The 25,871-nt window shown below is 45.4% G+C and overlaps 1 protein-coding gene across 2 annotated transcripts in view; it reads right to left on the bottom strand.

Moving 5' to 3' along the window:
- LOC114432324 (FERM, ARHGEF and pleckstrin domain-containing protein 1-like) overlaps positions 1-25,871 on the bottom strand; it is a 26,545-nt gene extending 674 nt beyond the window's left edge. The window contains exons 1-25 of one of the 2 annotated variants that reach the window (XM_028400259.1): positions 25,610-25,871; positions 22,296-22,497; positions 12,784-12,888; positions 12,113-12,155; positions 11,940-12,018; positions 11,340-11,437; positions 10,571-10,685; positions 9,701-9,848; positions 9,283-9,378; positions 9,040-9,203; positions 8,883-8,951; positions 8,731-8,806; positions 8,306-8,516; positions 3,488-3,663; positions 3,307-3,396; positions 2,481-2,614; positions 2,115-2,196; positions 1,805-2,042; positions 1,590-1,720; positions 1,449-1,517; positions 1,287-1,376; positions 1,133-1,215; positions 943-1,055; positions 488-648; positions 60-167 (exon numbers count right to left, since the gene is read on the bottom strand). In XM_028400259.1, the coding sequence (XP_028256060.1) occupies positions 60-167; positions 488-648; positions 943-1,055; positions 1,133-1,215; positions 1,287-1,376; positions 1,449-1,517; positions 1,590-1,720; positions 1,805-2,042; positions 2,115-2,196; positions 2,481-2,614; positions 3,307-3,396; positions 3,488-3,663; positions 8,306-8,516; positions 8,731-8,806; positions 8,883-8,951; positions 9,040-9,203; positions 9,283-9,378; positions 9,701-9,848; positions 10,571-10,685; positions 11,340-11,437; positions 11,940-12,018; positions 12,113-12,155; positions 12,784-12,888; positions 22,296-22,469 (2,853 nt within the window). In that variant the 5' untranslated portion in view covers positions 22,470-22,497; positions 25,610-25,871. Of the gene's footprint in view, positions 1-59; positions 168-487; positions 649-942; positions 1,056-1,132; positions 1,216-1,286; positions 1,377-1,448; positions 1,518-1,589; positions 1,721-1,804; positions 2,043-2,114; positions 2,197-2,480; positions 2,615-3,306; positions 3,397-3,487; positions 3,664-8,305; positions 8,517-8,730; positions 8,807-8,882; positions 8,952-9,039; positions 9,207-9,282; positions 9,379-9,700; positions 9,849-10,570; positions 10,686-11,339; positions 11,438-11,939; positions 12,019-12,112; positions 12,156-12,783; positions 12,889-22,295; positions 22,498-25,609 lie in introns of both variants that reach the window. The other variant, XM_028400258.1, reaches the window with a different exon arrangement.

Here is a 25,871-nt window from a genome sequence, read left to right as displayed (position 1 = left end):
CTCCGTCAAAATAAAAGCATCCCTTTGCACAGACAAAGTCATTTGCTTTCATTTCCCACCTGATGTGACTTGTAGAAGAAGAGGCTGAAGTTGGTGAAGACCACCCAAAGTTTCTGCCAGCCGTTACTGTTCTTAAACTTCCTCAGGAGGTTACCTGACAGCTGGTTCTAAAAGGACAGAGGACAGATCAATAAAATACTGTAAAGATTGTATTCTGATAGACGAATATGTCCAGTTTTTTTAGAAAGTATCGTGTATGCCCCTCAGCGGTTGCAGTACCTCTCCGCTCCAGCAGGTGTCACTAAAGGACAGGCTGCCTGTTCTCACACAGAAGTCTGCTGAGGGGCCTCAGTGAGGACAGATACACAAAGACGAAGACAGATGAAGGAGACAAAAAGACATAAGAAGAAGAGACAAAGGACATCCAGACATTGTCCTTTGTCTGTGAAGAAGACACAAAACACAAAGTGTGGAGGAGATTTGGTACCTCCACGGCAACGCTGAAGTCCACCATGGACACGCTGGTGTTGCGGTGCCAGCACACGTGCACAGTGGTGTTGCCACGGTGACCCTGGCGCTCCAGGGAGGAGCGGGAGCCGCACAGCTCCTCCTCCGACTCCTGCTCGGTTCCACCGTCCTCAGACAGCTCTGCAGAACAAAACACTGTGAGCATATGGGGGCTCTTTGATGCAGCACAAAGCACTAAACAGTGATCAAAGCTAATAAAGTTAGTTGTAGTCACTTGAAAGGAAATACTCTGAGTCAAAAAAATGTACATAGCAGGCGATTTAGTGGGGACAATGGAGACGTCAAAGCAAAGGTCAGCAGGTGGAGGCCTCCGTGTATCAGGTGACGTTAAAAATATGATGTTCGTGGGAAGAAGTCCCAGCTGAGAGTCACATTAGCGGTGAGATTTTTTTGGGTTAAATCCTGGGCACGTACTGTTGTCGGAGAGGCTGGTGGAGAGCAGGTCGGCTCCCGGGCTGCTGCTCTGTTCTGCCAAGTCGATGGCCATCCTGATGTCCTCCACCCACCGCTCCATCTCCGACACACAGCTGTGCATAAATACATACAGATCAGTTCCGAGGACAATCAAAATGTGACAGAGGTTTCTGTGGGGATCCATTCATACCTGGCTGCCACCACCACAGACTGACGCTGGCCGAAGAGAGTGAAGGAATGAGGGACACCCCACTCCTCTTCACTTTCTCTGATCTGCAAGAAAGAAAAAAGTCAAATTTTGAAGACTCTGCATTCAAAATAAAAGCCTGCTGAGCAGCTCGTACCGTCATGCCATAGAGTGGCAGCTGACCATGGACCTTAAACTGGTTGGACGGCGTCATTCCTCGACTGGTGTACACCAAGCAGTCACTGAACTGAGAAAAGAAATACACAATTAACACACACTATCACATCAGTGTTGTGCTGTCTTGGAGTTAGAGTCATACCAGGAAGAACATCCTCTGCTGAAGGCCCTTCCCAGACAGCTTGCTGAGGCAACCCAGCCTGATGAACTCCTGTGGATAACATTTACTGTAAATGGCAGCAGAGAGGAACTAGATAACAAAAAAAAAAATAAAGAGACGGACCCTGCCGGGTGTGACGAGGTTGTCGATGCCGGTCAGATCCTTCTGCAGCTCAAGAAGCTTCTGGAAGTTCTCCATCTTCATCATGGTGCCCTGGAGCTGCAGCACCATTTCTGAGATATCGGCCAAAGCAGCTGGAGACCCCCCAAAAAATGATTGTTATTAAAAAAAAGGAGAAGAAAAAAACAAATTACATGAACTAAAAGGCTGAGGTGTACCTCTGCAGTCCCTGAAGTCGTCGTGTGTGGGTGGGTAGTGCTTGCAGAGCCGCTCCAGGATGAGCTTGTAGTGCAGCAGGCGGTGAAGCGGCCTGAGGAGGAAGATGTTAAGGGGCAGGTAGCAAACCCGCTGCTGTTCAAACTCCCGACACAGGGACTCCACCTTCCTGCTGGACCTGCAGCCTCGCTCCAGTTCCACCAGGCACTCTGAGTGTTTCTGGAGATGAACCGTCAGCTGCTGCAAATGCAAATGAGAGACATTAAACCAATGCTTTTGCTATTTTAAGAGGTGCAAAGGAAGAAGACTCACCCTCAGACCCTGAATGTTCTTCAGTAAAATGTCGCCGATCCGCTGATAGTCTCCTTTAATGTGTGCGTTGGAGCGTCCCTCCCTAACAGAGACAGCGAAGCATTTAAGTGCAGTAACACGTATTCACCAGTAGGTGTCACTAGAGCTTTGATTCTAACACAGGACTGGAAAATCTTCCTACAATCCTCCTCATTCATCTCAGCAAAGTGCATGTCCTCCTGCTTGTCATTATGGAAATAACACTGAGCAGATTCCCGGCTGCATTCAGCGTGATGCTTCAGCTGGCTGGAAACAAGCCACTGAATCCAGAAATAGCACCGTCATCTGTAATCACTTCTCAGTTTTCTCTGAATGGCAGATACTGACCACTGTGCCAGGCGCTGCTCCGTCTCTTTAAGGAAGCCCTGGTGAAACTTGTAGACCGGATCATAGCTGGAGGAAATCAAGCTCTGGACGGAGTTCGGAAACGCCTCATCTTTCGCCATAGCGCTCTGGAAGGACTGGAGGATTGACAGAGAGGGACTAAACACCAAGCAAATCTAAGTATGTGTAAGCCCTACCGACATTATATACACACTATAGCTCCATGTGGCCAGCTCTGGGTTTCAAACTGGTGACCCTTCGATCTTAAACTGGCTGGGAGTTACAATGAATATGGTTGATTTTTGAGCTCTGCTGTACCAAAGAGTTAAAAAAAATGTCTAAAAATAAAAAAATAAAATGAATAAATATTAATTAATTTATGGTTTACTTTACAACTAAGAAAAAAATGATCTAAAACACATATTGTATAAAAAAAACAACAAACAAATAACCCAGAAACACTACAGCCCCCCTGACACCGAGGTGTTAAATTCCCCTTCAGAGTAAATCACACAGGATCATGACAGGAGGCCGTCCAGCTGTCCCACAGAAGGAAGAGTGACAGCGAGGAAGCAGAGCGGGGGAGGAGGGGGGAGGAGGTGAGCTGTGCCAGCCAAAGAAAATATTTAAGAGCTTTTAAAAATGCTCCAGCGCACGCCTTCCTCCCACATCAAACAGGGTGGAAACTACTGTAGAGAAGAAAAACAGCACAAGGGCTGATGGGAGATTTTTCCACCGACACAGCTGCCATGTCTTATTGTTAAGATTCATCACTACACTGCTGCTGCTCAGTCTGACCCTCATCACAATGCACCAGGTGGAGGCTCACCTCCGTGATGACCTGCAAGTCTTTGAGGTAGGTCCGCTCTGTGGTCAACAGCTCCTTGGCGATGAAGTACGCCTTGTCTGTGGGAAACTTCTGGACACAAACAGAAAGAGGATCCAGGTGTCTTATTATTTTTATAAGACTTTTATTTTGAAAGAGTTCCTGCCCATTGTTGCATCCTCACCTTCCTCCTCGCTTCATCTTCGTCCTCGTTGCGTACATACCCAGCCTCGGTGAGCAGCGGGCTGGTCAGCGGCGACAGCTGCTGCCCCTCAGGCACCACACCCAGGACGTCGGTGGCGTCGCCGTTAACAACAACACATGGACTCCCATTTGGAGAGTTTTCTGAACCAGGACTTCCTGAAGGAGGACAGAAAAATGGAAGAGAAGAAAGAGTCAATCAGCTACTCTTACACCACCAGTGTTTCCCTTCTTTTCATTCAAATGTCAAAGGATGCTACATCTATCATTATTATTGGATAAACTTATCTAAAGCAGATAAAAAGAAGGAAAACATATGCTGTTAGTAAGCAGCTATTTGCAAGCTAGAGTCATATTTGTGCATTAAAAGAGTAATAAACTCTAATAAACTCTTCAATTTCCTCTTTAATGCACATTAAATATGATCTTCTACAGTGTGAAGGAATGACACCTAAAATCAGCTGTTTTCTAACAGGACTCTGGTCTGATTGTGCCGTCGCTACATCTAGAGCCGCTACGGATGTTTGCTAACCAAGTTGTAACTGTATACTTGCCCAAAGTTTCCAAAGAGTCCACTGCTATACAGCAAACGGGATCATGGGTAAAACCGAGGCAACCACTGAGTGCAGATCGGTGAGACGTGCTACAAAAGAACTTACCACCATACAGCAAATAAAAAGACTACAACAACAACAACACAGGAGGTGGGACACACACATGGGTGGGATCAACAAACAAACTGCTACACTACAGGCCAGCTAGCACAACACAAAACACGGGGAGGGGTCACAATCCAAGCAAAGTCTCCTCCAAAGTAAATCCTGGAGTCCCTTTTCCTTTGTCGTCTTTTATTGACACTAGTGCACACAATCAGTTACAGTGTTAAAATGAAGGGTAAAGAAAAGAAGACAGGTGTGCAGGAATACAACAGTGACAGAAAACCAGTGCAGAGCAGAGAAATGATTTAAAGATTCATCTTTATGAGTCATGTTCAGTATTTACTGCGAATTCACAGCCCTCACATGCACCATTAAGTAAATACAGAACATGCAAACTTCAACTTTAAACAGCCAGAAAGCCAAAAAGTGGGTTATGTAAACAGAAAAAGAAGCACAGATGTGATCCTAAAACACCACCTTCGGCCTTATTTATGATCAATTTAAGAGGACATTTTGGTTAATGCGCTAATTGGCTGTCTTTCTGAGAGTTAGACGAGAAGATTGATACCCCACATGCTATACATGCTAAATATGATGCCAGCTAGCTTAGCATTTAGCCTGGCTTTAGAAGCGGCAAAAAAGGGGGTTTCTAAAAATCACTGTTTTAACAAATAAGATAAACTGTATAGTTTTGCAATGCTAACAGGTTAAGCTAAGCTAACAAGTACTGTGTTCTCGTTAGCCACCTGTGAGAGATGCTAGCTTGAAAGTATCCGACTGCTTGTTGTACGCTAAAATTTTAGCGAACTTTGGGAGCTATTGCTCCCATTTAGAGCCACGTCAGAAATTTAATTTTCTCATTTAACTCTTAGTAAGAAGTGCAAAATTTCCCCAAATCACCCAGCAAATGAATACATTCTAACAGTGTGTATATTTTAAAAGCTACAAATATTCTGAAGTAATTAATCTAGCAGATGTTGCTCCCCATAAACATACAGATTACAATATCACAATCTATTAGCTTGTTGTGTACATTAAAATTACACTGAGGACGTGAGAGGCTGTAAGTGCTATTTGGTGACAGGCAGTGAAAAGAAAACAAGGCAGACTCGACCCCAGCGCTCATGTGTGTGTGTCCAACTTCTGACTTTCACACTACAAAATAAAAGCCTTTGCACTCAAATGAATCTTTTTCTTTTGCACTTACATGTTGCACTAAGCTTAACTTTACTTGTGTCTGTCTCACTTCGCCCTCTCTTGCTCCCTGTTAACAGAGCGCCGGCGCTGAGTCAGCCATGTTTGTGTGAGGTCAAATGGTTGCAGAGCATTTGAAAGTTGTGGTGCAGTTAGTGACCTATAAGTAGCGTCAATAAGTTTGCGTTGTACTGCACCGCACTGCGAACATCTGGAACCATTTGAACACAGAGTGAATACAAACAGAGCAGAGTGTCAGGAAGGAAAGGAACTTTTTGTGCCCTGTTAAACATGCATTTGTAGGAAAAGAAACAAATGTAAGAAATAAAACATGCTTAAAAAACACACAGTGCATTTACAAAGCGTGAAGCATGAACATTTGTTTCAGGAAGAAGCAGCAGGAGGAAAAAGAAGGTCCAGGTCGGGTCACCTTGTAGCTTGTTGTTACTCCCGTGTATGTCTTCCAGGTACAGAGAAAAGAATTCACCTTAAAGCTACCGTGCAGATTTTTGTGTCCACCTTGTGGCAGTGAGAATAATTACACAGAAAATCATACGCCTAGCTAGTTTATACTGAAAGCAACTGAGAAATGTGCCTACTTTGATTTTCATTAGCCCACATGCTATTATTATATATTACATTATAACAAGTTAGCTAACACAGATTAGCATTTGCACTCCCTCGCCTTAGTACAGGTAGCTAAACTGTTCCTTTAGCTAACTTTCAGTAGCTCAGCCATGCTCCGAGCTGCTGTAGCCTTCTATGTCTCCATGGCAACCGCTTCCCTACAATGGCAGACACCAGTATCTTTTAAACCCAATTCAGTGGCGTAATAGGAACAAAATAAATGTGTTGCAGTGAGCAGCCAATGACAGTGATGGGGATGGGAAGCCTCCAACAAACAGCGTCGTAAAAAAGTGAGAAAACAGCATCCAGACAAAGTGAAAGATAACCCACAGTTACCTTAGTGCATGCCAGGGGCCAGGCCGAGCAAAGCAGACAGCTTTAGACAGTGGCTTTGTTTGATTATTGCTTATTGCGTGTGTAAAATGGTGAAAAAGATTGAAAATAGTAGAATATAGAAGTAGAAATGCACACAGACCTTCTGTTATTATCAAAAATACACATATAAAAAGGTTAGGATCGACTTAAAATCCTCCACTAAGGATAAAAAAACTACAAAAAAGCCTCTACCACAAATTACAGCGCAGGTCGCCCACAACACACAGACACACACGGAGACATCAGCTCAGGCCAACACCCAACAAGAAAGGCAGAGCGGCCGCTAGCTGCACCGATCCTCCTGCAACGTGTTTCTACCAGCGTATTACTCTCTAACATTCAAATACACCGGACTCCTCAATCAAATAAAATCCCTTTATAGCTATTATATTAAAGCCCTTCTATTGCACCAGACAATTATGAAGTTATGCTACAAAAGAACGGTCTATAAAATCCTCCGATCAACATGAAGTCCCTCCACAACAAACGACAACAAATAAATTCTCAGAATTATAATTTTTCCTAAAATGATTAAAGGATTTCTAATTCTCCATCTGCACATGCACAAGTTATGGCACATTGTGAGGAAGATAGCATGCATAACAAAAAATGTGCAAAAAGATGTTATCATCAATTAATCTAAAAACCAAGTGAAACACACTAAACATCTGTGTGTGTCAGTATTATGCTTTTTACATTGCATTTCATATGTGATTGCTAATTTGAAGCTCCGCTACTCCTTCAGCAGCTAAACACCTGCCCGCCCATGTCTTCCTCATGAAAGCGGTAGCATCCCTCTTCCTCCCCCTCCTCATCCTCGCCCTCCCCCACCTGCAGACTCCCGAAGGAGAACTTCGACGAACCCACGGCATTCGAATTGACGGAATTCATGGAGCTGACGGCGGCCGGGTTGCCATACATGAGCGGGTGGCTGTACGCGCTGCTGCCGGTGTCTGACTCGGTGTCGCTGGTGTCGCTGCCGCTGCTGGTGGACCCGTCGATCATCTGGACCGGCTGGTTCATGTTGTTGTTGCCAGGTTTTCCCTGGCGCCCAAACAACCGCTGCACCGTATTGGACCGCGCCTGACCGGGAGCTATCAGGTTACCGTGGTTACCGTTTGTTATTATCATCCTCCGCTCCATCGGGGCGGAGCAAGGGGCTTGGCCGGAGCGATTGTTGTCATGGTGATGGATGGGAGTGGAGGTGATCTGGCTGAGGATGAATGGATCGGTGTCAGAGCGGTTCCTCATGTTGTTGTTGTACGGTTTGGCCAAAGGCGACGGCGTGCGGTTTGAGGTGATCGGGGAGTAGCTGCCGTAGGGGTTTGGCGGGTGGGATGGTGGCAGGACAGTGGGAGTTTCCACAGCAAACGCACCAGGGCGCTTGCTGAAATAATGCCCGCCATCATCCCATCGTGAGGACGAGCGCGCCTGACCGTGACCATTCGTCATCTCAGCGTGGCTGAAGGAGTTTGTGCGGTGGTGGATGCTGCTGATCACCGGGCTGGAGCACTGACTACGGGTCCCGGTTCCTATTGGCCGACCGAGCCCTACACCGCGCTTGTCTCGACCCTGAAAGATCTCATCCAGCAGCGTGCTGTGGAGCGGGAGGCGGCCGTGAAGGGACCCTCCGTTTAACAAAATCTCCTCGTCTGTTAGCTCGTGGTTAAACTTCCTCGCCTGATCTACCGCGTTCCGGTTACCCTGCTGCATCTGCCCCTGGTGATTGGTGTGGTAGAACCCGTTTACAGCCCCAAACAGACCTCCACTGCGACTGCCGCTACCCCTGTTCCTATCATACCCACAAGGCTCATCCTCATTGCTGTCATTTGCATTGCTGTGGCCCCTGGACGCCTTCTTTGTCACATCACATTCACTGTCTATATCGCTGCAGTCTATGTATGGAATAGAGGAGCTGCTGCCTTTGTTTGCCCTGCAGGATGGACCTGGGTTGAGGAGCTGCTGGTCCGGCACCGTCGCCATGCCATTGTGGTTCTGTCGGGGATGAATTGGGTCCGAGCCGGGCGCCATCGGTGCATTATGGAAACCATTGGAGGAGGGTGCGACCGCCGGAGGCTGCTCTGAGCCGTTAGCTTCAACCTGAACGCCAAATCTGGCTGAGTCAGGCTGGTCCACCAACAGGACAGACATGGCACTCTGAGAATGGAAAAGGAAAACAAAATTATCTTTGACCTTTTAGGTGCAGAATGCTATTTAACAACCATGTCTTTGATGAAGTGTAGTGCAGTTGATGAGCAGAAAATAATTAGCAGCAGGGGCCATGGTAGTTTTTTGCTAATTTAGATCCATACATCACACATGGTGCATTCAGGGGCCATGATTCTGTCTGGTTTTTCTGAGTAAGTAATACCTCTTTTGGCACTTGCGATCTGGAGGAAGAAGACTGAGGCGTCGTGCTGCCTGGGGACAGGATCTTACTGTGCTTCCTGAAAAGGCGAGAGAGGACAGGTGATGTAAACTGTGTGCTGTCAACCGGTGACGGATGCTGAGTTCCTGCTTCACCTTTCAAATGGAACTTTCTTGAGCTCGGAGTCTTTCACATAATCAATGACTTGCTTCTGGGTCCGCCCGCTGCACGTACAGACAGAGAAACAGTTGATATTTCACAGAAAAAAAGACGAAGGATGAAGCAGCACCTCTTTCTGTTCCACGTCCTCACCTGAAGCGGAACGACGATCCTCTGGTAAAAAGGATGGGCTTGGGTTTTGGTTTGGGCTCCTCGAAGAGCCTGAAGAAGGCGTGATACTCCACACAGATTTTCCAGAAGACCTTGCAGCAGTCTCTGCTGCCCATAGCGAACTCCAGGGTGTCATGGTGGGAGTTCTGCTGGAGGACACAGAGGCAGATGTTAGTATGGATGGCAGAGAGGGAAGGGAGACGGAGAGGGAGCAGGCGGACTTACTGCGGGGTCGGCTCTCAGCTTGATCAGGAAGCGTTTGCGCTTGAAGCTGAGCTTGCGAATCTTGGACCAGTTGAAGGCGTTAATTTTTGTGTAGCCCTGAATACAAACGAGAAAAACACTTGATGTATTCCAGCTCCAAAAAAAGGAGATTTTACATAATAAGCTGCAGCACAGTTGGATAAAGAGCTACATTCCTGCTAAGCTGGGTGGAGGCTCACCACAAAACCTCATGAACCAATTAACCAAGATGTCTGATCAGCTAAATTCTTAAGAGCATGGGAGAGAAATCAAAGGAAAGAAGCCAGACTGGACTTAATTGGGGTCAGTGTGGTTGCAGAAAAGAGGACACAATGTGCAGTAAACTGTGAGAAAGCAGCAACTATGTAGAGCACTCACTCCCTCTGCTCCCTCATTTTACCTGGAAGACCAGCACCCCTGTGTGCGCCACAGCCAGACTGAGCTTGGTCCCCTCCCTGTCCTTCGCAGGGTGCAGGCGAATGCCGTACATCTCCAACCGCCGGGCGATTTCCAGCAGCTGGTAGTCCGACTCCGCCGGAGTCTGCCCACTGTGTAAAGAGCCATCAATCAATCACAATTAAAACAGCAATAATGTTTCTCTGTGCTACGTTGTAGCCCCCACATGTCCCGAGTTACCATGGCAACAACTAAGAGGATCGTTTTAGTGAATGACTGTGGGTTGCAGATCATTCTGTCCTAAAAATACACCTCAGGATCAGATGGTGGTGCCCACAGAAAGAAAGCAATCCACCACATAAGACGTTTGTTTCCTCACAGAATCTGAAAATAGCTTCCTGTTTCCTGTATGAGCCGCTGAATTAGCCACTTCCTTCCTGCTAAGGGAAGCTAAAGGGGCCGAAGGGAGGGGCCTGCGTGTGACAAATGCTCAACAAGTTTGGTTTTTAGTTCTTATCAGGTTTAGGGGATTTTACATCAAGGACAATTACAGTATCAAAGAGGAGGTGTGTGTGTGTGTGTGTGTGTGTGGGTCCCAGGGGCACAGACGAGGGGGTGCCAAATGTGTGTTTGCCGACCCTGCAGGGGAGAGAGATAAACGTCTCTGGGGGACAGATTTGGGGGTGTAACCATTAGCACACATTTGAATAAAGAGATAAACATCTCTGTGTTTCACACTGTTTATGTGGAAAATAATCCTGGCTCACACCTAAATCTCAGACTAAATCTCAGCACTGTTTTCCAAGCAAAGTTATCTCCCACAGCTACTTTCATGTAAACAGCTGCTGTTACATTCACATGGGCGTGCACTCACACATGCTTTCGGTGGGAGTCGATGATCTTGTCCCTAATGGCGTCCTGGTCGGGCAGGTACTTATTGAGGAGGAGGTGCTGCCAGCTCTGGGTCTCATCGAAGTCTCCGATCTCAGCTGGCGAAAGGGGAAAAAAGAAGGGACATGATGCAGAAGAAGAAGAAGTGTCCTGACGTCTCCATCTGTTCAATAGCAGCAGTAATAACCCCCATACTGTACCGCCCGCAGGTGCACACAAAGGCACAGCACTGACGGTTACCATGACAACCGACTTATAGACCTTAGCATGCTGCGCTGCAGAACAGTATGGAGAAATTCTATATTCTATATCCTCCCACATATGGAGCAGAATAACAACAGAGAGAGAGAGGAAGGCTCCCACTCAGATATGATGCTGCTTTTTAACACGTCTGCAGTCACGCTGGCAGACAGCTGCCCTGCAGGAGGGGCATCAGGAAGGATTCTCCACCTTTTAAATATTGATAAAGGCTGAATATGTTCATCTTTCGTTGCTCATTTTTGGGGGAAAATTACAAATAAAAATACATTTTAAACACTGTAAAAGTGCATTTACAGTACAATATTTTAATGTATTATTACTATTTTTTAGTGCTTACACTACTGCAAAATTCTGATTAATTATTACAGTTATTTTCTTCATTAACTTCCTTATGGAGACTTTCGATCTTCAGTCTACGTCTGCCAGTGGTGTGACATGAAATCATGTGCACGTATTATAAAAAGCCGGTTTTCTCTGCTCTGTGCACTCACACTGAATGACGTGAGACACCATGAGAGCGGCGCTGGTGTCGTTGCAGATGAGGCGACCGCAGGCCAGGTCGTGTTTTATCTGCAGCGCGAACAGATACCTGGAATAAAAAGGGGAGAGGGAGATGAGACAGGAAGACATCAAAACCATCAAAGTCCCCAGACAGTGTCAGCGCTTCCTGCTCCTAACTACAGTAAATCCAGCTGCTTGGGAGAACCACGGCATCATGGGAAAATGTGGAAGGTCATGTCATGCTTATAACTAGTTTTAGTTATGGAGGAGGAGCTTGCACACACAGTTCTGTGATATGCTTGTTAAGACTAAACAAAAAGAGGCAGACAAGATGGCTGCAGATACAGAAGAAGAAGAAGGTGGGAATATTTCTATGACATGATCTAATCTTTCCAGGAAAAGAAAAAAAAGGGTGTTAAAGTGTCTGACCAACAACAACAAGTCACAGTCAGAGACTAAACGTAACACAACATGGCCTCTACTGCAGCTGTGCACTATAAAAACACTCTGGGCAGACAGGAAACCAACAACAAAACAACAAGTCTTTTAATTTGAAGATAAGTTTGGTTTCTGTGCGGAGAGGACGTTACCGAGTCAGCTCCTCCATCAGCTGTGTGTGGTCAGGAGGGAAGAACTTCACCACGAAGCGGAGGATGGTGTTTTTAGGGCCTGGAGGAAAGGGGAAAAAAATGGGAGAAATATTCAATTTAGCAGCACTGACAGGAGCTTTTATGTCTGATTAAAACATCTGTGAGAAACTTACGTCGGATCTGCTTCAGTGTCGGCTTCAGCAGATCCAGCCACACCTGTAGAAAGCAACAAAAACAACAACGCTGTTGACCCATCCTGCACCAATGGGAGTGCACCAACTTCCCATCCAATTAAACTGAGTCTTTAAATCCTGCCTTCACATTTGACCTGCAGAGCTGACAAGAGAATGTTGCACAGAGTCTGAGCTCTGGCTGCTGGAGCTGACCAATCAGAGCAGAGTTTGAGAAACCACCTTACTTCCTGGTTTAACTGGCCAACAACGCAATATATTGTGTGTGTGTGTGTGTGTGAGACAATGATGTCATTATTTCCTCATAATTCATGCCACTGATATTTGGGGAAACAACTAGCTTTTTCAAGAAATTGAATGCATCGAACCAGCCTGCTGTCATACACCGACACACACGTACAGGGAACATTCTGCTAAAAGCTGTGTCTCAAAGTCACACAAACGCCAATAAAAGGAGGCAAAGACACAGTTTCCATGCTGTACATGAAACAGTGACTAAACACAACCTTCGTGTATAATCACCCATGTGATTATAGCTAAAGATATCTTACTCTGAGGGAAACTGGAGGAGATGTTCCAGAAAAATAAACCCTTAAAATACAGGCTGTAGCTGCAGAATAAGCTCATAAAAAAAGTCAAATTCTGCTTCTTACCGTCATCTTCCGATGATCCTGGTACTCCAGACCGAAGTAGTCTCCCTCTGTGAGGTTGAGATGAACACAAACCAGGTCAAACAGCACTTTGCCAGGTGACCGTTGCTGGAAGAGAGGCAAGAAAGAAGGTTATTTTAATTTCTTTTATTTGTATAATCTCAGACAGATCTAGAGTGTCTAACAAGTGGCTGACATTTGACCCCTATGTGAGGTCTTGGCTAATGAATCGCTGCAGGCTGAGGCTCAGCTGTGCAGACATGAAACCCAAAATTAACTGAAAATAAAATTCTCCTGGCACCACCCTGGCAGGAGAGAGAAAGTTCCAGCCTGCTTTCACACAAACGTCCGATGAGGCTCCCGTTTTGAGTTACATAACATCCAGATTCATTTGAATTTACAGTGAGACACCATGAAAAATATGAGCCCTGAAGTCCAAGATGGCTGCTTTGTGCATCAAATCTGAGAGTAAGGAAGGTAATCGAGCAGTGAGGAGAGGAATCAGAGCAGCAAAGTTTGAGGTGTGAGCCAAGTCTGTCACCATCTGGCTATCGCATGTGTGTGTCCAATCCGTCTGCAGGGACACACCCACACACACTCAACACACACAGGGACACTTGACTGACAGATGCTGCCCTATTCTCCGCATTAAACCCCTATTTTCGGTTTCAACCTGCTTTATGAACGAAAACTTTTCAGGAGCCTAAAAAAGACTCAAGTGGGAAATAGCAATTTCCTCCAAAAACCCTTCTCCAATGGCTAAAGAAAGCCTGTGTGCACACACAAGGGAGATTCCCACGTATCACATTCGAGTAATGTAACATACTGGAATGTCAGCAGTGAAATCTTTTAAATATCAATGCCAGTTATAATAACACACAAGTGCACGGCGTGTCACGGAGGAGCCTCTTACAGCTGAAGCAAAGTCTAAATGCAAAACTAAACAGCTGTAATGAAAAAGTGAGGAAAGCAGGATAGGTGTGGTCAGACTCAGCTCCAAACCTCACAGTAGCAGCAGGGTGTAAAAGAAAAAGGATGCAAATTGCAAAGCTTTTAAAACGTCTGCAGACTGAGAGGAGCGCAAACTTCATGAGCTGAAAATAAAGACAACGCAGCCAAAAACATTAAAAAACACTCAGACATTTCAGCATTAAAATTTGACACCTACTGTGGCGCACGGTCTAAAAGTTTAATAAGCAGATAGAGCTGCGAGGTAACAAAATGGAGCTTCTTCTCATGATTTGATTGGACGTTTGGGACCCAAGAAGCACAACAAAAGTTAAGAAAAGAGGCAGGAAAGGCAAGAAACAGTGCAGTTTGGTTTAGCATACAAACAGGTGCCAGGTTCATCAAAGCTGGTAAAATATTCCCATCACATCTTTTTCTTCTTTTTTGGCTTCTCTGACCACCACTACCGTAAAGCCTTGCATAGACGTGCATCGAAAATCCATCAATCAGCTAGCTTTACAGAGCTTTTTCTAATAATGGCTCACTTCTCTGCAATAAAACCTCCACACTGGTCAAAGGAATTGTATTAGCGACAGGAGCACTCACTCCTCCCATCATCCACTCACACATACACCAAGCAAGGGATGATGTCATTGACAAGTGGAACATCTTGGTGTTATACACTATCTTTGTAGCAACCATGAGAACCAAGAAACCCAGTTTCAGCAGAGGGAATGGGGCATTGAACATGTTCAGAGTGTGAAGGTGTCTAAATATAACTGCTGTGTGTGTGGGTGTGTGTGTGTGTGGTGAAATCTACCCATCACAAATCACAATCGCTTCATTCACCAACCTTCATCAATGAGGCCTTCTTACTCGGCCAAAAACACTCAGACACAATTAATGTGCAGCGAACTTTTGCAGACATAATTTTCTGTGTGATTTGTTTGCATGCAGACACACACACAAAAAAACCCAGACACAGACACACACACACACAAAACCTTCCTTGGCAAAACCTAAGGTCACGTTCCTTTTCCGTTTCACACAGCTGTCCGTCTGCACCAACATGGCGCTTCTCCTTTTAGATAATTAGAGGGTCCAGCAAGAACAACCAAGTGTCCATGAGTGAAGTGGGCTGCAATCTGTCTTCATGCAGTCAGACTTCCAAAAGGACCAGTCATCAAAAGCAGGCCCGTTTGCAGCTGTGGCAACTGTTTCTCTTTCTGTTTACCTTTCGTAATATGACTCAGGCCCTTCTTCTTCTACACAAATTATAAAGAGAACATTTGTGTGTTAGTATAAAAATATCCATTACGGTCAGATGGCAGGTTGATTGTGGTGGGTCACATGCACCGAGTGTTACTGACAATAAACAGTACAATACTCAGAATTATTTCTGCGTCTCTTGAAACCCCTTTGGAGTTCAGCAAACAGACAGAAAGACACCACCGTATACCACTGAAACACACAACAAATCCAGCTTCCTCCTCTTCTTTCAGGCAGCCTGACTAAACAGGGATGTGGTATATCAAAGTAATTGCTCTGGCTTTTCTGCTGTCCAGCCCCCTCTTGGCCCTTTGAGGCCAATAGTTAAGCAAATGTCCATATATTTTCCTCGACTTGAGTCTAAAAAACAAAAGCTCCTTTTATGTGAGAGATTTAGTCACTCAATGAAAATGCATCAGTTATGGTGAGAAACTGGTAAGATTCTGCAGTCTGTTATTTCTGAACACACCGTTGCTATGGAAACAAGTCTGATCCGCGTCGAGGTCGAAACATTATCTGCTCAAAAAAGTACATTTTATTTAGAATCAACAATCATTTCTGTGAAATTATTATACTTCTGTTTAGAATACTTGTTTCTGATTGGTCGGTTCTGCTGGTCGTTAGTGCTGAAGACTGTTGCTATGGATGCTGCTATGTTACATACATTTTATTCAAATCCACAGTTTATGCGAGATTATTACTCCTCTGTTTTAAATACTGGATTCTGATTGGTCAACAGAGGTGCTGTGCAGTCTGTTGCTATGGATAATACCTTGTGATACAGTTGCACACATGCAAACATGCCCCACATTATGAATGGACCTGGACAATTAATGACACCACTTACATGCAACAATCATATGAAACGAATGTAAATGTCTTGGGGTAAATCTGCATGAATTAATGGAAGGTTTGAAAGCTCCTGGTCTGTTCTGCAGCACTCTGACTAATGTCAACAGGGATAGAAACCAGATGGGTGAGACTGATGATAAGAACTCCCCACGGGGGGAGAAAAAACACCTCCAAGCTGTTCTTCCTTTAGTCCCCTGCTCTGAATTCCTGCAATCATTTGGTACAGTCGGGAAGTAGAAGAGAGCATGTAGAGAAGTAGAAAGGAAATAAGGAAATGAAAAAAGAGCAGTGAAAGCATCAGGGAATCACCTGAACTTTAACTCACTCCTGTCTGGCTGTGGTGTAATCTGAGCTAGGGTTATCATGAAACTCTCATACCACAGAGCATGCTGTGTCCTGCTGCTAAAATACACACAAGTGGAGCAAAAATCAACACAGCTCCAGAAACCAGGGGTCATTTCAAGATAAAGTTGCTTTAGTAGCAGGACAGCTGGGAGCGACTCCCTCCCTCCTCCGCTGTCCACCAATCACAGTCTCCCCCTCAGATTAGGTTAAACGGCTTACTCAAAAGCCATTTTCTTAGAAGGAAAAGGACTCACACACTCCACACATATGGTTAACTGGACTGTTGAATAAACAAGCATGTTGGCAAATACCTGCCAGAAGTGACAGCAAGGCACTGTGGGAAATCAAGACAGGCAATGGAGGAGAAGGAGGAGGTGATGCCTAAGGGCTGCTATAAACACAATGCCACGTCTCTTCTTTGTGTTACGGCTCACAGCGCACAATTAAATAGAACAGCAGAGGGGAATACAAGCAGAATGTTGTACCATTAAAGATAGCAATTAGCGTCCGGTGTCGTGCAATAATGAGGTATGTAGATCTCCCAACAGGCAGGCTTTGTCTGCAGAGAAGCACAGCAAGCTAGCGTTGGACGCTAACACACAGCCACATCCACTCAAACACCACTGTTCTTCCTGTCACCTAGCAATCGATGCTTCCTTTTCTCAATGTAATCCAGCATTATGAGGGTGCACCATAAACAGGAAGTGCTCATTCTGCACAAATGTAAACAAATACAGGAACACTTCCTGCTTTTGGAATTTAAAGTTCACAGCACAGTCATTTTAAAGGCAGCCACACAGGCCTGAGCGCTCCATGTGTTTTTGTTTTTGCATATGTTGCCAAAGCAGCTGATTTACACGGAATAAACGGGTGTGGGAGCCAAACAGAATAATTAAACTCTGGCTGTGGTATCTGCTGTGTGCATGAGCATTCACAGATGATTTACAAGCAGGGAGCAGCATTTTGATTTGATTAGCTTTAGTGATAATGAAAGATTTTTGCATGAAAATCAATTAAACTACAGATTTAAAGGAACAGTCCCTCAAAAAAATAACCAAGTCACATTTTTAGGCTGCATTCCTCTGCCTGGTTCTCAGAGAAACAACCGGCTGGAGACTCCCAGCAGGAGAGACGCCATTGAATTCCACTGAGGCTTCTGGAAAAACATCCACACAGAGGCAGAGGGGAGGAGGTGGGAGATTAAGAAACACTTCACCTATTGAAAGAGATCCCAGCACAGCACACAGGAGTGGAGTTAGGAGGCCAGATCTGCAACAGAGATTGAGCGAGGCAGTTCTAAAGGGGGTGAAATTTCATTTAAGATATTGACGCTGGCACTTTGGGTTAAAGCTCCAGGCTAAATGCTTAATTCAAGTTTCATACAAGTGTACGCTTCAGCTCGCCCTGACTATAGCCAGGTGCTAAAATTAAAAACTGGATTTGTTTTCATTGGTTTCTTTGTGAACATGCATGTGCCCACTAGGTTTTGTGGGATGTAAACAACAACTAAAACAATCAGAGCCAGTCACTGCATCCTACACACTAACGCACAACCTCCTCCAAGCACAACAAAGCAGCGTTTTCCTGTTTAAAGAAGCAATAAAGTGGCAATAAGTGAAAATTTCCCACAAGCCCACATCTACAAACCAATAACACTTGTAATCCACACACTGACATGGTGGTTTGTGTCGCACAGTGAGGCAGGGGTTACACGGGTTGCCCTGAATGAGGCCCTGCTCTTCCTCTGCTGGCTCGACTTAGCCTCCTCATCGGGGACCTCATTCACTGCAATTACAAAAAAAAACACCATAGAGCTCTGCCGCCAAGCAGAGAGGACAGTGTTTGCTAGTTCACTGGCAAAAAGGCTTCAGTGGGAGACGGATGTGTGTCTGTGTGTCTGTGTGTGTGCTCTCTTTTTCCATCACAGCGAGCGTAACGCCATGCCTTGCTTCCGCCCCCTCGTTGGGGCCCTTTTTGTCTCTTTTCTACCCCGTCCTGCTCCCTTTTGGAAACAGTCTGTATAATTGAGTCTCCATCAGCGATAACCAGCAGTAATATCTCCTTCCTCGCTCGGAGGCAGCACTGTCTGTGGTCCCGTCTTTGAACTCGGCTTCCACGTGGCTCCACGTGCACACACCCACCTTTTACGGCAAAGCAACCGTCTCACATGTCTGCAACACAACAGCTCTGAGGGAGAAGTAGCTAAAAAGAAAAGTCAGTCCCCAGTCAGAAGTCTTGTTTTTGAGGTCTCTAACCACAGGAATCAGACAGTGAACGCCAACCCTTACATAATACAGCTCTGTTCCACTGTAAGAGGCTGCATCCACATGTCTCTGTGACCTGATAGCAGATTGAGCTGCGGCAGAATTTACATGTTTGGTAATGATGCTACAAACAAAACACTGTAAACCCTAAAAGCACAAAAACTTGTTCAACTTTCTGACAGTCTTTGAACGCATCAGGCACAATACAGCTCAATCTCAGCAAAACCATGTAATCCCATATGAAAAATATAAATTCATGGATTGTTTTTCTTATGATTTATGATGTTATAATGATGCTGTGCTGCATAAAAAGAGCCATGATTGTGTTGCTTCCACAGAGGTGCAGGACTTAACAATGAGTCCACAGTGACTGAAAATGTGATTGATTTGCTTCATATTTAAAGTACTTAGTAACAAGTCATACATTGCTTTTACTGTGAAAGAACTCATCAGAGATGAGCATAATATATAATACATTATTCAGCCATGTTCATCCCTCACTCTCATCTGTGAGACAGACATGACGGGACGGATATTACATCCACAAATCTGATTAAACATTTATTTTAATAGGGCTATAATTAACTAATGTTATGAGTCTGTGGAACTGCAGGGCAGGTTACAGCATGCACACACACACACACACCATGTATCATGGTCAGGCTCATTAGACTATAAACTCATATCTATATAACAGGGTTTAATGTGGCCCTTGTGGAAACAGTGCAAACAGCATCAATATAGGTTTAGTGTGCAGGATTGAGCAGGAGCTGGAGGGGTTCTAACACACACACACACACACACACTGAAGAACATGATGAATGAGGCCTGCCAAAGCTACTGTTGGTTCTGTAAGCGCTCCAATAAAGCAGAAAGAAAGACAGAGATTATTTGGGAGATCAGAAGAGAAGACTGTGAGTCGTAAACCCGCCGGGTTCACACAGCCGGTTTTTCAGCCTCTCCCTGAAAAAACTACATTTTACTGTCTTTAAACATCACCTTGGCTTCACCCACACACACACACAAACCACTGCAGCTTAACTGCCAGGGACCCTGCCAAGTGCAGAAGACATAAAGAAACACCAGCAGAGCTCCAAAACACACGTTTTCTCATCTCTTATTACTTTATACTTGTGTCCTAGCTTCAGGGCAAACAACTGCAGTATGTGCAAAACAAAATAACACAAAAACAGCGCTGTGCTTTGCGTAGTAATCCACTAATGGAAGCCTGCATTAAAGCTCATTTCCTCTGCTAATGTTAGGGGGAAATAGCCAAGGTGGACCAGTGAAGCACCCGATCTGTCCTTGTGCTGTGAAGATGCATCAGGGGAGATGGGATTAAAATCTAGGATAAAAAATTATGAAAATTATAAATTACATAATGTCCGAGCAGGGGACAAAATAATCAGAATCAAAAATCCACATTTTTTTTTTCTCTTAAGTCTGTAAAATTAGGACATTTAAATCTTTTTCCTTTCATTACCTCGATGCCTCTGTGGTTCTCCTTCTCATTCCTCTCATATCTGCTCTTTCCACATGTATCATTCACTCCCAGGTGGCAGACAGCACAAAGGCCAATCCATTTGAAATGTCAACTGCTCCATGCAGAGTGTGTGTGTGTGTGTGTGTGTTTCTGCATAATGAAGCCGGGGACTTGTAGCTCATTTATCGCAGGCCTCAGGGGCCGCTAGTCCATCAAATGATGTCGTCTATAAAGCAGTTCTAATCCTTATAACGCTCCCCCCCGGACTCCTGTATCTTTCCCCAGCTCTCACTGCACCCCCGCCATCACATGGTCCCTTTTTAAAGCCTCCGACGTCCACTGAGAAAGTCAATCTTGATGGGGATATGTTGCCGAGATTAAGGTCATGCTGGACAACACAGCACAGGAAATATATTGACCAATCAGACGCCACCGATCGATGGGGAGACAGACAGAAAAGGGAGAGTGAAGGCTCCATATGGCGTGAAGCATCTGAAGGCATCATCTGGACCAATGAGAGCTCTCACAGAGGACAAGGGCAGGCTATGAGCTTTACTGCTCCCCAGGGAATCAGCAGGACCTCCATCTATGTCAGCGTGATGTAGTTCAAGTGTGACGGAGGGACCTGCAGCTGCAGGTGGCACCATGACAGCAGATCTCTGTACAATATTATCTCCTTATGGTCAGCCCTCTGTACAGCCTGACTTTAAACAAGCAGCAAGCAGCTCAGAGCAAATGAGCAGCACACATCCTGCATTATCCACCATGCATGCAAATACACAGCACATCTCTCTCTTCCTTCAATTATTTACCAAAATGGGAGCGAGAACTCATGTTGAGCACTCCTCCACCATTCCACATTAATAATGAAGCCTCCCGGTGTGGTCACTGATGCACTGATGCACTGTGTGTGTGTGTGTGTGTGACACAATGTTTTATTCATCACTCAAACAATGTCCGATTCTCAGCTTCAGCTCGGAGGAAAAAAAAAAGAAAAGCAGCACATTTTAGTGTCTTCATCTAATGCATTCCACATCAGCCCTCACAGGAAGGGTCCGCTCAGCATTCCCGGCTCAAACGTCACGAGGAGAACGACAACCAGCTGGATCTGAGAACCTTTAGTGAAGACACATGTTGGAATGTCTTTCATTTTTAAATTATTTAAAGAAAGGTATAATAAATACTGACGTTCTAAATTTAGTGTTTATGGACAACAAATTAGTGTGCACAACCTGCACTGAGGGACGCATGAATCACTTTCAAGTCTGAAACTGGGTTTTTCAGAATAAAAGCATGGCAATGCCATTAGCACATAGCTAAAGCTGTTGTCCTAAGCACACATATTATTATTATCTTGAAAAAGTATCAGAAATCTCAGCCAAGTTTTAGCAAAGATTTAAGATCAATATGTTAAAACAAAAGTCAAGAAATAACCATCATGGCATTACATCATATAAGATGCTGTATTTTCACACATATTTTTTAGGATAAAATTTCCCTGAGGGACCTTCCCAAAGGGATTAATAAAGTATATTCTATTCTCTATTCTGAAAATGAGGTTGGAATAAACATCATCATGCCAACATTTCAGTGTGAAAAAAGTGTTTGGACCTTTAAAATTTATGGTCCCTGTTCACAGCAGCCTGGCTGAGGTTATAAGATAGCACGCTGCTTAATGAGCTAGCGAAAATGCCCGATGGAGTGCCAACGTTAGCTGCAGGCTTATCTCTTGATTCACACGTTAGACTACACCTACTGCACAAACACACTGGGAAGCATTGTAACAGGAAAAGACAGATTAGGTGAGTCAGACTCCAAACACAATGGCTCCCTTATTGCAGTGAATTCTGCCGTTAATTTGCTCGGTTCACCCGCGTTTCTGCTCAGGATTCAGGATTTTGACATCAGATCCTCTGTCAAACTGTCCACTCAGCCACACACACGTCCTCAGGCACACAACAACAACCACACACTAATTCTTGGCATTTTCACAAGAGGCAATTACGGCTCCCGAAAAACCGGCAGCTCTAGATGTTCAACAAAGCAGCTGAGGCGCTGGTTCTTTGGACGGTGATATCATCCAGAATTGATACAGCAGCTGGGTCGGAGGGCACAAAACCAAAATCCTACTTAGAGACGACATGCCAGAGACTCCTGAACCCGACACAGAGACTGCAAAGGCAGATCTGTGAGGCAGAACCAGGGGTCTGTAGGCGTGTTCAGACAGGAAGCTGGCTCCTGTCCCACTTCCTGTTTATCTCCAGGAAGTGGACATGGGAGATAAGGCTAAAGGTGAGTGGAACACACTGAGCTAAACACGACCAGAGAGGAGAACACGAAGGTGTGGTACTCACCGAAATCTGGAAGACTTCCTGTGTGTCGTCCAGCATCTGCACCCTGATGGGGACCTGCCTCCCCGGAGGCTGGGCAGGAGGACGGAGACCAGGCTCTAATGTGGACACCCCGAAGCTTTCAGGGGCTCCCAGCCTCTGTCCGGCTGTGGACGGCCTGTCAGCTGGCTCGACCATGGTGACAGTCAGGGACTTCTATTCACGTCTGGAGGAGGAAGCGGAGAACCATCATGAATGGCACAGTTACATCACAGCTTTTGTAGGATATGCAAATGCTTTCTGTTAGCATTTTAAGGAAGACTGGGAAAATTAGAGAGACTGTTTGCTTCTGGAAAATTAACACAAGACATGTGTCATCTTCCACAAGTTTTTCAGCGGTGACTGTTTTTATTGCACAACCCGCAGCCTGCCAGATGAACTGCAGAAGCAGACAGACGTGTCTCACACTTAGCGAGACGCTCTGCTCTCCCACATGCAGGTGGGATTCACAGAGCTCCCTGCAACTGAGCTCACTCTCAGGCGAGTTCAGACTTGAATCAAAGCAAGTAGGCCAGATGAGATACGGTCTGAGAGCGCACAAAAGACGCTCCAGCGCCCCCCCCTCCACCAGCAACGCCAGATAAACCCTGACCCCAGACAATAAATATCCTCTCAGACAGTTGGTGACATCACAGCTGAGGAATGTTTGAGGAGAGAGTCAGGGGGCGAAGTGGGGACGAGGAGGCACACACTGATGGTTAATAATCCATCCGAGGTTTGTGCATACTTCAGGTTTTTGTCCAATTAAGAGTTTAAACCCACAGTGACCAACACCCCCCCCCCCCCCCACACACACACACACACACACAGTGGGGATCTGCATAAACACACTGTTCTAAATGTTTAGAGGACAAACGGGTGGTGCAGTGAGCAGAGACTTCAAAGAATCCTAGGTTAACATTTCAAGGTGATGAGGCATGACAAGCCTTCATTGGACCACAGCTATAGTTATGAGGTGGGGTTTCTAAACAGGAAGTGGATAAATTGAAAAACAATAATAAAAGATGCCAGGTCCCTGTAGGAGGCTCCAACCATCCCCATGTTGGCAGCGTCATGGTCCACCTAAGCTCCAAATGCAGACCAAGAGGTGGAGCGTGAATGGAAGCTTGCACTCTGGCTTCTATGGTAATTCTGTGTAATATAATTAAAACAATATGACACTAGAAGAGAACATAGAGACCAGTACTGTTCCAGGCTGTAAACATGTTTATTTCTGCATTTTATCTTGGGAGTCTATGAGGATTGAGCCCCTAGAGGCTGCTGTGTGAACTGCAGTTTTTAACACTTCCATATTGGCTTCACGTCTCTCTCAGTCGCTGCTTGACTCAGCACTGTGTGCAGCACACGTGGCAGAAGTCACAGCCATCCAGCATCGCAATAAAAACTTCACTGCAATACATCTGGATATCGAGATTGCCTCTGCAGCCGACCTTTGACCTCAGCGTGAAAGTGACAGAGAATCATATCTCTTTGACGCAAAGAACAGCTAATCCCTCTGCACCTCAGTGACAAAAGCTGAAACTGGAAACTGGAGCTTAGGCAAGGAGGTGACTCGACAATAAAAAAAGAACCTGACGTTCAAGTTACTCATTACACCTGTGGGAACATACATTTGTGTTTGTGTGCTGCATGTTTGTTGACAGTTACGCAGACAGGAAGTGAAACCTTCTTTTGAAAAACACTAAAAATTCTTTCTCCAAGAAGGGCTGAAATATCCTGCTCTCCAAACCCTGCACTCACTCAGAGCTGCATGCTTATTTCCTTCTTCAAAGCAAAACAAAGTGTCGACTCTAGAACCAGTTTTATAGCTCTGCCAAATCATTGACTAACAAACAGGTGCCAATTACCCTGACAAACAGCAGTAGATCATATTCTGTGGGTTTTCTTTCTCAGCTGGAATTCAAACACTAAAACACAACCGCTCATTAAAAAAAGTTTAATTTTTAAAGCCTAAAGGGTGGAAGCAGGGAGTTCCATGATGTGGGCCAGGCTGGGAGGATTATACACGCTTGTGCAAGAGTGGAATACAGAGCGAGCACAGGCACAAAGGGAGCCACTGTGGGAGCTTCCAGCAGCGGAGCTTTAACACAGGGACCAAGGCCTCTCTCTGCCAGCCTTTGAACTGGTGAGAGCTTCCTGAGAGTCAGGGGGATGGAGCCCAGGCCCTGCATGGGAACGAGACGGGAATCTTTAGGCTGATAATGTGAGTGAGCATAAAATCATGAGAGGATCCAGGTTTGAATATTCACCTTGGAAACAGGTCGGACAACATGCAGAATATTAAGAAATAAGTTAAGCCAGAGATGGCTGAGTACAAGTGTGGAAATGAAACACACTGTTGTGCTTTTTGTTAGCTTAGAATGAGCCCTTCATTCATAACACAGCATCCTCCGAGCTAACCTGTGATAGCACGATCTATTCCACATGACTGAGGTGAAAAACGACACCCACACACAGGTGAGGGTGAGATAAAGGCTCCCAACACAGCATGTTTGCACCTGCAGTGTCACATTAACGGGTGCACTTGATTTCTTCAAGGTGACACTGACACAGGAGCAGGTTCTATTGTTAACACTAACTGTAATGTGTGTGGTATTGATCCTAGGAGACCACACTTTGACCTCACAACGACCATGGGTGCTGCTGCTGATGACCCCTCACACTAAAGTGGAGAGGGGGGTGCACAAAGAAATCAATAAGAGAAGATGGGATCATCAGCTGATAGGTGGCACCAGGAAGGTAAGAGGCAACAAGGACACACACACACACACAGAGCATGGATAAGTCCTGTGTTAAAGAGTACAGTTGGCAAAGAGCAGAATGTAGGTTAGCAGAGTAATCCTTTAGGCCAAAGCAAAGCTCACAACCAGCTCACAAAATAGTGTTCTATATTGAATATAAATACATGTGTATTTCCACATGTAGGTGGAACTATTTTCTGGTGGGTGGAAGGATTTTTATGGTGAAATGTCCCTTTAATGTGCAAGTTTGTTGTCAGTCTGTTGCTGTGTAATGATACACAGAACACCAGAGGCTGCAACATGCAGCACTTCTAGCTGATCCCTGTGTGTGTGTGTCATTAAGCTGACATTATTTGAAGCTCTGCTGGACCTCCTAAAGCCAGATTAAGAAAACGAACAGGCTGTTAGCAATCCAAGCTACATTAACACTTCAGATGCGTTAAGAAGACATGTATGTTTTAAACAAAACGTGCACAGCACAGACAGCACACAGGAAGCTGCCTCTGCTTCATAATCCGAGGAGCATGATTTCCTTACCCCCTCTCTCTCTCTTCCTCCAGGATCCACACACTGCGCCCTCAACAGGATCCTTTATTTCCACGGCGGACACGGTTAATCCCACACAGAGCTGCTCCGTGATAACTTCTGATCCAAGTGGTCCTCTCCGTCCTCGCAGCTCGAACCGTTCCCTCTCAGGTGGGACGTGGTTTCTGTGCGGTAGCCATTGAAACGTATGAGGCAGAGCTTTCTGCTGGAACAATGAGGAGCGGAGCACACACACACACACACACACCGCCTC

The sequence above is a fragment of the Parambassis ranga genome, chromosome 2 (assembly GCF_900634625.1).
Source record: "Parambassis ranga chromosome 2, fParRan2.1, whole genome shotgun sequence".
NCBI lineage: Eukaryota > Metazoa > Chordata > Actinopteri > Ambassidae > Parambassis > Parambassis ranga.
Note: the sequence above shows the minus strand (reverse complement) of the source record. Positions and strands in the feature narration are given on the sequence as shown.